General features: G+C 48.6%; 1 protein-coding gene across 6 annotated transcripts in view; it reads right to left on the bottom strand.

Annotated features, from left to right (window-relative positions):
- Positions 1–1,716: 1,716 nt before the first annotated feature.
- The window catches only part of LOC143285968 (adenosine deaminase 2-like), a 53,077-nt gene continuing 41,932 nt past the window's right edge, over positions 1,717–12,861 (bottom strand). For 5 of the 6 annotated variants that reach the window (XM_076593422.1, XM_076593421.1, XM_076593420.1 and 2 more), the window contains exons 10-11: positions 3,358–3,560; positions 1,723–1,998 (exon numbers count right to left, since the gene is read on the bottom strand). In XM_076593422.1, coding sequence (XP_076449537.1) covers positions 1,899–1,998; positions 3,358–3,560 — 303 coding nt within the window. In that variant the 3' untranslated portion in view covers positions 1,723–1,898. Of the gene's footprint in view, positions 1,999–3,357; positions 3,561–12,861 lie in introns of all 6 variants that reach the window. The other variant, XM_076593424.1, reaches the window with a different exon arrangement.

Consider the following 12,861-nt stretch of genomic DNA (forward strand, 5'->3'; position numbering starts at 1 on the left):
TCCTTGCTGTCAGTCTGGAACCCTCTCCTCTCCTTGCTGTCAGTCTGGAACCCTCTCCTAGCTGTCAGTCTAGAACCCTCTCCTCTCCTTGCTGTCAGTCTGGAACCCTCTCCTCTCCTTGCTGTCAGTCTGGAACCCTCTCCTTGCTGTCAGTCTGGAACCCTCTCCTTGCTGTCTGGAACCCTCTCCTCTCCTTGCTGTCAGTCTGGAACCCTCTCCTCTCCTTGCTGTCAGTCTGGAACCCTCTCCTTGCTGTCAGTCTGGAACCCTCTCCTCTCCTAACTGTCAGTCTGGAACCCTTTCCTCTCCTTGCTGTCAGTCTGGAACCCTCTCCTTGCTGTCAGTCTGGAACCCTCTCCTTGCTGTCTGGAACCCTCTCCTCTCCTTGCTGTCAGTCTGGAACCCTCTCCTTGCTGTCAGTCTGGAACCCTCTCCTCTCCTTGCTGTCAGTCTGGAACCCTCTCCTTGCTGTCAGTCTGGAACCCTCTCCTCTCCTTGCTGTCAGTCTGGAACCCTCTCCTTGCTGTCAGTCTGGAACCCTCTCCTTGCTGTCTGGAACCCTCTCCTCTCCTTGCTGTCAGTCTGGAACCCTCTCCTCTCCTTGCTGTCAGTCTGGAACCCTCTCCTCTCCTTGCTGTCAGTCTGGAACCCTCTCCTCTCCTTGCTGTCAGTCTGGAACCCTCTCCTTGCTGTCAGTCTGGAACCCTCTCCTTGCTGTCAGTCTGGAACCCTCTCCTCTCCTAACTGTCAGTCTGGAATCCTCTCCTTGCTGTCAGTCTGGAACCCTCTCCTCTCCTAACTGTCAGTCTGGAATCCTCTCTTTGCTGTCAGTCTGGAACCCTCTCCTCTCCTAACTGTCAGTCTGGAACCCTCTCCTTGCTGTCAGTCTGGAACCCTCTCCTTGCTATCAGTCTGGAACCCTCTCCTTGCTGTCAGTCTGGAACCCTCTCCTCTCCTTGCTGTCAGTCTGGAACCCTCTCCTCTCCTTGCTGTCAGTCTGGAAGTGGTGGGGGGGTGAGGGTGGGGTGACAGTGAAAGTGGTGGGTGACTTCCATGTAAGTGGGGGAGGGGGGGTGACGTCAGTGGAAGTGGTGGGGGTGAGGGGTGGGGTGACAGTGGAAGTGGTGGGGGGGTGAGGGGTGGGGTGACTTCAATGGAAGTGGTGGGGGTGAGGGGTGGGGTGACAGTGGAAGTGGTGGGGGGGTGAGGGGTGGGGTGACAGTGGAAGTGGTGGGGGGGTGAGGGGTGGAGTGACGTCAGTGGAAGTGGTGGAGGGTGAGGGGTGGGGTGACTTCAATGGAAGTGGTGGGGGGGTGAGGGGTGGGGTGACAGTGGAAGTGGTGGGGGTGAGGGGTGGGGTGACAGTGGAAGTGGTGGGGGGGTGAGGGGTGGGGTGACGTTAGTGGAAGTGGTGAGGGGTGAGCGGCGGGGTGACGTCAGTGGAAGTGGTGGGGGTGAGGGGCGCGGTGACGTCAGTGGAAGTGGTGGGGGTGAGGGGCGGGGTGACGTCAGTGGAAGTGGTGGGGGGGGTGAGGGGCGGGGTGACGTCAGTGGAAGTGGTGGGGGGGGGAGGGGTGCGGTGACATCAATAGAAGTGGTGGGGGTGAGGGGCGCGGTGACGTCAATGGAAGTGGTGGGGGTCGGTGTGGGGTGACGTCAATGGAAGTGGTGGGGGTGAGGGGTGGGGTGACGTCAGTGGAAGTGGTGGGGGTGAGGGGGGTGACGTCAATGGAAGTGGTGGGGGTGAGGGGTGGGGTGACGTCAGTGGAAGTGGTGGGGGTGAGGGGTGGGGTGACGTCAGTGGAAGTGGTGGGGGTGAGGGGTGGGGTGACGTCAGTGGAAGTGGTGGGGGTGAGGGGGGTGACGTCAGTGGAAGTGGTGGGGGTAAGGGGGTGACGTCACTGCAGCTGCTGGTACATGCTGTCAATGAACCAGCTGTATGCCTTGTCCCACTGGCCCAACGCACGCTTCTTCTCTTCGCCCTGCAGTCCGCTGTATCTGTTTTTCACACACACACACACACACACACACACACACACACGCATGTGCACACATACACACACATTAACGCAGGTAACAAAGAACTGACAGAACACTGCATAACAAAAAAAACACCAGCCACCCCCAATATCCCCCCCTCACATATATAAACCAGCATCTCCACCAACACCACCCATACTCATCATCCCTCCGAATCCTGTTTAGATCATGTTGTATATGATGGACAAAGCTAAACAGTGTTGATCTGACACATTTCACTCACAGGCTTCATGGACACAGCTGTGTTGATCTGACACATTTCACACACAGGCTTCATGGACACAGCTGTGTTGATCTGACACATTTCACACACAGGCTTCATGGACACAGCTGTGTTGATCTGACACATTTCACACACAGGCTTCATGGACACAGCTGTGTTGATCTGACACATTTCACACACAGGCTTCATGGACACAGCTGTGTTGATCTGACACATTTCACACACAGGCTTCATGGACACAGCTGTGTTGATCTGACAGATTTCACACACAGGCTTCATGGAAACAGCTGTGTTGATCTGATACATTTCACACACAGGTTTCATTGACACAGCTGTGTTGATCTGACACATTTCACACACAGCCTTCATGGACACAGCTGTGTTGATCTGATACATTTCACACACAGGCTTCATGGACACAGCTGTGTTGATCTGACACATTTCACACACAGGCTTCATGGACACAGCTGTGTTGATCTGATACATTTCACACACAGGTTTCATTGACACAGCTGTGTTGATCTGACACATTTCACACACAGCCTTCATGGACACAGCTGTGTTGATCTGATACATTTCACACACAGGCTTCATGGACACAGCTGTGTCGATCTGACACATTTCACACACATGTTTCATTGACACAGCTGTGTTGAACTGACACATTTCACACACGTTTCATTAACACAGCTGTGTTGATCTGACTCATTAACACACAGGTTTCATTGACACAGCTGTGTTGATCTGACACATTTCACACACATTTCATTGACACAGCTGTGTTGATCTGACTCATTAACACACAGGTTTCACTGACACAGCTGCGTTGATCTGACACATTTCACACACAGGCTTCAGAATGCACGAACACATGAACAAAAGGCACAAGAGAAGACACATCTAACTGCACATTAAGTGTTTGTAAACCCGATTAACACACACACACAGATTCACACACACACACACACACACACACACACACACACACACACACAGATACACACACACACACACACACACACACACACACACAGAGATACACACACACACACACACACACACACACACACACACACACACACACACACACTGACAGAAGGGAGTTGAGGGCCAGCTGTTTGAGCACCCTGAGGTCGTCACGGACGGACGCCAGGCCCATGAAGGTCAGGTAGAGGTCGTGGGACAGAGGCAGGGCGCCCCACACTGCAGGGTCGTCCGAGGAGATCACCACGGGGAAGTCACGTGACAGGAGGACTGCGCCCGGGTGGTTCCGAAGGTCAGTCACCAGCTTCAGCACCTGTTGGTTGGGTCACACACACACACACACACACACACACACACACACACAAGATATTAAGAAGAATGTTGATCCATTTATCTGGTAGATGCTTAATCATTTCACAGAAGACGTGTATCTCGTCAGAATCTGCATGTTACTGGACATAGTTGCGCCAGCTGTAGTGAGTTGAATGGGGACATGAGTGTCAACTATTTTGAGTATGGCTCTACTTTATCATTTGTGAAACATGGCTGGAGGCTATGTGGGTGTGTCAATGAAGGATGTGTGTCACTGAGTCTGGGCCTGGTTTTCAGTTTCTTGCTAGCCATGATTAGCCATTCCATGCATTGGATGTCTTTGCCAGATCCTAATCCTGACTTGTGTAAATCACTATATATGTTGTCTCCGCAGGAGTGAGGAATCACGCTACTGGGAGATAATGGCAGCAAGCTGTTACTTTGAAGTCCATTGTAGCAAACTGCAGTTTCAAGTTTAAAAACACAACTGTGAGACATACATTGGCCAAAGTGATTCAAAATATGTATGCTTTTCCTGTTTGGTGGCAGATGACAGTGCCCAGAACAATGTGCTTTGGCGTTTCCATTTTCCACTTGCGAAAGTATAAGACGTGTCTTGAAAAACAGGCAGTAATTATGTATTTCTTCTCAGGAGCATTTTTCTTCCAGTTAGAACACATTCCATAAAGTATTTAGCAGAACCAGAAGCCTTTTGATATTCAGTCCAAAAGAAAAAAGAAAAAAAAAGACGCCATTGCTGGGGGGTCAATGACTCACTTGAGCTTCTCTGTGACCCAGAAAAAGACAGCGGAGTGTGAGGGCTGCCTCTTCCTACCTTCTGTCCTCTGACATAGAGTGTGAGGGCTGCCTCTTCCTACCTTCTGTCCTCTGACATAGAGTGTGAGGGCTACCTCTTCCTACTTTCTGTCCTCTGACATAGAGTGTGAGGGCTCCCTCTTCCTACCTTCTGTCCTCTGACATAGAGTGTGAGGGCTGCCTCTTCCTACCTTCTGTCCTCTGACATAGAGTGTGAGGGCTGCCTCTTCCTACTTTCTGTCCTCTGACATAGAGTGTGAGGGCTGCCTCTTCCTACCTTCTGTCCTCTGACATAGAGTGTGAGGGCTGCCTCTTCCTACCTTCTGTCCTCTGACATAGAGTGTGAGGGCTGCCTCTTCCTACCTTCTGTCCTCTGACATAGAGTGTGAGGGCTGCCTCTTCCTACCTTCTGTCCTCTGACATAGAGTGTGAGGGCTGCCTCTTCCTACCTTCTGTCCTCTGACATAGAGTGTGAGGGCTGCCTCTTCCTACCTTCTGTCCTCTGACATAGAGTGTGAGGGCTACCTCTTCCTACTTTCTGTCCTCTGACATAGAGTGTGAGGGCTCCCTCTTCCTACCTTCTGTCCTCTGACATAGAGTGTGAGGGCTGCCTCTTCCTACCTTCTGTCCTCTGACATAGAGTGTGAGGGCTGCCTCTTCCTACTTTCTGTCCTCTGACATAGAGTGTGAGGGCTGCCTCTTCCTACCTTCTGTCCTCTGACATAGAGTGTGAGGGCTGCCTCGTCCTACCTTCTGTCCTCTGACATAGAGTGTGAGGGCTGCCTCTTCCTACCTTCTGTCCTCTGACATAGAGTGTGAGGGCTACCTCTTCCTACTTTCTGTCCTCTGACATAGAGTGTGAGGGCTGCCTCTTCCAACCTTCTGTCCTCTGACATAGAGTGTGAGGGCTGCCTCTTCCTACCTTCTGTCCTCTGACATAGAGTGTGAGGGCTGCTTCTTCCTACCTTCTGTCCTCTGACATAGAGTGTGAGGGCTGCTTCTTCCTACCTTCTGTCCTCTGACATAGAGTGTGAGGGCTGCCTCTTCCTACCTTCTGTCCTCTGACATAGAGTGTGAGGGCTGCTTCTTCCTACCTTCTGTCCTCTGACATAGAGTGTGAGGGCTGCTTCTTCCTACCTTCTGTCCTCTGACATAGAAGCAACAAGTGTGAGGGCTGCCTCTTCCAACCTTCTGTCCTCTGACATAGAAGCAACAAAAGCACTTGTAATGGTTCATCCTCTATGCGTCTGATAAGTACAGTAACTCACTCCAGTGACTTGGAGCTGCAAAACCAATTTCGCACCCAGAATGTTCAGTGCTGTGGTTTGGTTCGTGAAACAGTGGGTGTTTCCCTTGCATGCATGATACGTCTCTCAGCATTGATACACGCTCTACGTCGTCTTTGCCAATGATGCTCTTTTCTCTTCCATTTACTCTGACACATGGTTAAATGCGTCCCAGTGGGCTTCCTTTTGTAAATAATTTGTCTCTCCTTCCATGTCTATCAACATGCCTCAGAGTGAAGTCCCTTCCGAAAGTTTTTTTTGTTTTTGTTTGTTTGTTTGTTGTTGTTTTTTTTGCTGCCCCATCATCTGCTCCGTTTCAGTGGCATTACTCCCACGCCGCTCATTTAGATTCCCCCATACACGGCCACACCTGGGTTCGTCCGTCGCAGTTCCAGCAACGGCAGTCCACAGGGAACCATCGATGTTAGGTCGCCAGGAGGCCACACACCAGAGGAGACCCTGCACTGCTGCTGAGTCACTTCGGTGGTGTTCAGTGGTGCCTGTTCTGTTTTAACGTACTTAGGACACCACCTACTAAGCCCCCTACTAACGACAATAATGGCTTAGTCGCGGAGCCAGACTGAGTGAGCGTCCCTCCCAGAGTGGAGACCGCCACGACGTCCCTCAAACAACAGCCCCCCATGAATCTGCCGACACTGACGACATTGACAGGACTCACCCAAGCACGGAAGTGGAGGGGTATCGAAACTGAGGTCACCATGAGAGCAGGGCATGAAAGTTCACAGACTTTGAGACTGTTTTGTTTATATTGATGACGATGAAGGAGGAGGCGGATGACGATGATGATGACGATGTTGCTATGGAGGTCCATTTTGGTTTGGGACTGCGTGACAAGGCTGTACTCTACGCTTCCTGTCATAATGATATCCCGGCGTTAACCAGGCCCGAGAGATACAGACACTTGCAGTGTTGGGCAAGTAATTAGAGCAACACACCCAAAGACGCATCCTTGAAGTGGATGACACTCGACTGTGTGGTCCCAGTCTCCACATTTAAGTCCACAGCACACTCAACTATGGGTAGGAGCCGGCCACGGGCCGAAAAACCCACCTCCGCTGGGATTCGAACCCGCGTCCTCCCAGCCGTCAGTCCGCGACGCTAACCACTTCGCCACGGCGGCTGGTCCCTTCCGAAAGTTTGTGTGGTACTGTGCTTCCCGTGCCACAAGATCTGTCACGTATTTAGACGATCACAATTCTGTTGGTTAGAGAAGCTGCCTCTCTGATCGAGTCTTCAGCATTTGCCACTCTTTTCCCCTTTTGAGACCTCTGGTCTTTAGAAACTGGGTTCCATTTTCTCGCTTTGTCACACATGATGCAGCAATCTCTTGGGAAAAAGCTGTCAGTGCAGTTGTATATTTTCATGGGAGCTGATGGTCCCACTGTGGTATCTTCCTTCTCCTAGGCTTTCTGTCCTAATGTCAGTATCTCACTGTTTGAATTTAAGAACACGTCTGGCATTTTTTAAAGTGAAATACATACAATGCATGATCCAGTCTCTTTGCAAAACTTAGTGTAACCTTCAAACTTTGTACAGGTTTGGTGAGCACATAAAATTCCATATTTCTCAGTCTGAGCCTTTGTTTGTTCGGTCACTAAATTTATGTCTGTCTCAAGGTTGTTTTTGTTGTGAATGATGTAAAATATGTGTGTCCATGCTTCAAAATTTTAGGTTTAACACAAAGAAAATGAATTATGTTCATTATTCTGGTACCGTGGCGTTGCAGCCAGGAATACCCCAGACTTCATCTATATAGTTTTAAGAAGTAAAAGCGACCAAGATATATCATCATCATCATCATCATCATGGCCTGGCTTCGCTGACGAAGATCTAGGAAGGGCGTTGTCCACGTCTGATGCAGGCACGCTCATGGCTGACAAGGCCAATGCGGGAACAGCAGAGTCGGCCGCAGCGGTTGCAAGGGAAAGTCTGGTCTGGGTTCGCGGCTGCAGCGTCGCGGTTCTTCCTCCTTCTGCGTTTGTCCTCAAGGCTGGCCCTGCGGTTGTTTTCGAAGGAGGAGACAGCTTGGTGGATGGTGCGTCGCCAGGTCTCTCGATCAGCGGCTACTGCGGACCACTGGCGATGGTCAATGTGACAGGCACCGAGAGCTTTCTTCAAGGAGTCTTTGTATCTCTTCTTGGGTGCTCCTCTGTCACGGTGGCCAGTGGACAGTTCGCCATACAGCGCGATCTTGGGCAGGCGGTGGTCCTCCATCCTGGACACGTGCCCTGCCCAACGTAGCTGGGTCTTTAGCAGCACTGCCTCGATGCTGATAGTCTTTGCCTGCTCCAGGACCTCGACATTTGTGATGTAGTCACTCCAGTGGATGCTGAGGATGGTGCGAAGGCAGCGCTGGTGAAAGCGATCAAGCAGTCGTATGTGGTGCCGGTAGGTGACCCAGGTTTCGGAGCCATACAACAGGGTGGGCAGTACAACAGCTCTGTACACGCTGATCTTTGTGTCTTTCTTCAGGTGTTTGTTGTTCCACACTCTCTTGTACAGCCTGCCGAATGCGCTGTTTGCCTTTGCAAGTCTGTTGTCGATCTCCTTGTCGATCTTGGCGTCAGACGAGATGGTGCAGCCTAGGTAGCTGAACTGGTGGACCGACTTCAGCTCTGTCTCACCAATGTTGATGTGAGGAGCGTGGAATTCTTCCTGTGGGGCAGGCTGGTGGAGAACTTCCGTCTTTTTCAGACTGACTTCTAGGCCGAAGAGCTGCGCAGCCTCTGCGAAGCAGGACGTTATACGCTGCAGGGCCGCTTCTGTATGGGCGACGAGGGCAGCATCGTCGGCAAACAGAAGCTCTCTGATGAGTTGCTCCAGTGTCTTGGTGTGGGCCTGTAGCCGCCTCAGGTTGAATAGGCTGCCATTAGTGCGGTATCTGATGAAGATACCGTCGTCGTCGCCAAGATCTTCAGTGGCCTGTTGGAGCATCATGCTGAAGAAGATCGTGAAGAGGGTCGGCGCGAGGACACAACCTTGTTTCACTCCATTTCCAATTGGGAAGGGCTCCGTGATTGTGATTTGATTGCAGAAGGAGTATATATATATACTCCTTCTGCAATCAAATCACAAATCAAATAAACCGTTTAAGATTCCTACAGCATGATTACTTTCATAAAATGGATTGGGGAAGAAAAACCATCCTGCTTCATTTACATCGTGGACCTTGCAGTCAGCTGGGACATAAACCATGGTAATTTAGACTGATTAAATGCAATACTACATATTATAGCACGAATCTATTCTAATATAGTGCCAGATTATGCCAGCAATTACCTCACGCTGATAAAGAAATCCTTCATCCAGTAATCAGGCTGCTGGCATTTGAGCATTTTCAGTACACCGGAAGAATTTGATCACACGTGTTTGGTGTTGGACTGGACGAACGAACTCAGACCCGGGCAGACTGCATCCTCACATAGCACCCTGCCGTTACATTTACCCTCCTCCTGCATTTATACCGTAATTTAAACTTGGCCTACATGTAAATTATGATTTATGACATAAAAACACATAAGAAAATCACTATGAAAAATCCCCCCCTCCCCCCCACCAGGGTAATGGTTACCATTTGCCACCCGACAGACTATTTTGTGCTGATTCTAAATCAGTTCTTCGCGCTATTGAACTTCTAAAAGAAATGGTAACTTATGAACTCATTATTGAAATCAACCATTTGATTCATGAACACTTGCTAAGAGGCTCTTACATAACCTTTTGCTGGATTCTTCTCATTGTGGTTTTTACTCTTATGAAAAAGTTGACATTTTGGCTAAAAAAGGAGCTAGAAGTTCCATGAAAGAGTTAGATTTAAATATTTCGCTTTCACTACAGGAATGTTACACCATGGTAGAAAAAGTCCAATGGTAAAAATTTCAGCTTGAACATAAAAACACCGGCAAGTGACCTGGCTGGACAGAGGACAGACAACAGATGTGAAGTGAAGTGACCTGGCTGGACAGAGGACAGACAACAGAAGTGAAGTGAAGTGACCTGGTTGGACAGAGGACAGACAACAGAAGTGAAGTGAACTGACCTGGTTGGACAGAGGACAGACAACAGAAGTGAAGTGAAGTGACCTGGCTGGACAGAGGACAGACAACAGAAGTGAAGTGACCTGGCTGGACAGAGGACAGACAACAGATGTGAAGTGAAGTGACCTGGTTGGACAGAGGACAGACAACAGAAGTGAAGTGAAGTGACCTGGTTGGACAGAGGACAGACAGCAGAAGTGAAGTGAAGTGACCTGGTTGGACAGAGGACAGACAACAGAAGTGAAGTGAAGTGACCTGGTTGGACAGAGGACAGACAGCAGATGTGAAGTGAAGTGACCTGGTTGGACAGAGGACATACAACAGAAGTGAAGTGAAGTGACCTGGTTGGACAGAGGACAGACAGCAGATGTGAAGTGAAGTGACCTGGTTGGACAGAGGACAGACAACAGAAGTGAAGTGAAGTGACCTGGTTGGACAGAGGACAGACAACAGACGTGACGTGAAGTGACCTGGTTGGACAGAGAACAGACAACAGATGTGAAGTGAAGTGACCTGGTTGGACAGAGGACAGACAACAGAAGTGAAGTGAAGTGACCTGGTTGGACAGAGGACAGACAACAGAAGTGAAGTGACCTGGTTGGACAGAGGACAGACAGCAGAAGTGAAGTGAAGTGACCTGGTTGGACAGAGGACAGACAACAGAAGTGAAGTGAACTGACCTGGTTGGACAGAGGACAGACAACAGAAGTGAAGTGAAGTGACCTGGCTGGACAGAGGACAGACAACAGAAGTGAAGTGACCTGGCTGGACAGAGGACAGACAACAGATGTGAAGTGAAGTGACCTGGTTGGACAGAGGACAGACAACAGAAGTGAAGTGAAGTGACCTGGTTGGACAGAGGACAGACAGCAGAAGTGAAGTGAAGTGACCTGGTTGGACAGAGGACAGACAACAGAAGTGAAGTGAAGTGACCTGGTTGGACAGAGGACAGACAGCAGATGTGAAGTGAAGTGACCTGGTTGGACAGAGGACATACAACAGAAGTGAAGTGAAGTGACCTGGTTGGACAGAGGACAGACAGCAGATGTGAAGTGAAGTGACCTGGTTGGACAGAGGACAGACAACAGAAGTGAAGTGAAGTGACCTGGTTGGACAGAGGACAGACAACAGACGTGACGTGAAGTGACCTGGTTGGACAGAGAACAGACAACAGATGTGAAGTGAAGTGACCTGGTTGGACAGAGGACAGACAACAGAAGTGAAGTGAAGTGACCTGGTTGGACAGAGGACAGACAACAGAAGTGAAGTGACCTGGTTGGACAGAGGACAGACAGCAGATGTGAAGTGACCTGGTTGGCCAGAGGACAGACAACAGAAGTGAAGTGACCTGGTTGGACAGAGGACAGACAGCAGATGTGAAGTGACCTGGTTGGCCAGAGGACAGACAACAGAAGTGAAGTGACCTGGTTGGACAGAGGACAGACAGCAGAAGTGACATGAAGTGACCTGGTTGGACAGAGGACAGACAACAGAAGTGAAGTGACCTGGTTGGACAGAGGACAGACAGCAGAAGTGACATGAAGTGACCTGGTTGGACAGAGGACAGACAACAGAAGTGAAGTGAAGTGAAGTGACCTGGTTGGACAGAGGACAGACAACAGAAGTGTACAGGCTGTGTACTTTGATATATCTAAAGCTTTTGATCGAGTTTGGCATAAGGGACTTCTTCTGAAGTTAAGAGCGAATGGCATACGAGGCAAATTACTTGACTGGTTTTCCGATTACCTCTCTAACCGTATCCAAGCAGTTGTTATAAAGAGTGATAAGTCTGATTACAAAGGAATACCCGCAGGTGTTCCTCAAGGCTCTGTACTTGGTCCACTATTATTCCTTATCTATATCAATGATATTGTATACGACATCCATTCAAACATTAAGCTATTTGCAGATGATACAAGTATGTCCTTAGCACTAAATAACCCAAACATCCGTGCACAAACACTCAATTCTGACTTAGAAAAGATAGATTCTTGGGCTAAGCGATGGAAAGTCAAATTTAATGAGGGGAAAACAGAGTTATTAAATTTTTCTCGAAACACTGACACAATTTTACCTCTTACTTTTGGCATCACACCATTACAAAGTACAGACACACATAAACATCTAGGCGTCATACTCCAAAACAACTGTAAATGGGAGGAACATATTAAAAGTATAATCAATGCTGTAACTATGTTGGTTTCTTGTCTTAAGACGTATAAGTACAAGTTAAATAGGAGAGCATTAGAAATCATGTACAAATCATTCATATTACCACATTTTGACTATGCTGATATTGTTTGGGATAATTGCACAGATGCACAATCAGATTCTCTGGAAAATTTACAGCTTGATGCATTAAGAACCATAACTGGAGCTGTTCGTGGGACAAGCCACCAAAAAATATACCAAGAATCAGGGTTCTGTACACTTAAGGAAAGAAGGAAAAGACACAAACTTGTGCATTATTTCAAGATGGTTAACGGTCTATGCCCTAACTACCTAAATGATCTTGTTCCTGGTCTTGTTTCAGACAATAACCCTTACCATAGACGCAGGTCATTGGAACGCACCGTACCAAGATTTCACACCGAACTCTATCGGAAATCATTCATACCATCTACTACTTATCTCTGGAATTCTCTACCTGATTATGTTAAAACCAACAATTCCTTAAGCCAGCTTAAACATTACCTATGTGCTAACGATGCTGTAGTGCCTAGCTATTATTACTATGGTAAACGGAAGGAACAAATCATTCACTGTCGACTTCGTCTAGGGATTAGTGACTTAAGAGAAGATATGTTCAACAGACATTTAATAAACGACCCACTTTGTGCTTGTGGCACTGCAAGCGAAACTGCTGAACATTATTTATTATTTTGTCAAGACTTTCATATGGCTCGGGCAAACACAATCTTAAATTTATCTCCAAACTACATTCACGTTAAAATTCTGTTGCATGGAGACCCTGTTCTCCAAAATCATACAAACATATTCATATTTCAAACTGTCCACCAGTTTATCTCCGATTCAAATAGATTTTAGCTTAGAAAGTATTGTGAAGAAAGAGTACAACATGATTCTATTCGTAAAATATATGTTGAATTTTTTGACTGACCAAATATTCAAGGTGAATGGA

This window comes from Babylonia areolata, chromosome 9 (assembly GCF_041734735.1).
Source record: "Babylonia areolata isolate BAREFJ2019XMU chromosome 9, ASM4173473v1, whole genome shotgun sequence".
In the NCBI taxonomy this organism is placed as follows: domain Eukaryota; kingdom Metazoa; phylum Mollusca; class Gastropoda; order Neogastropoda; family Buccinidae; genus Babylonia; species Babylonia areolata.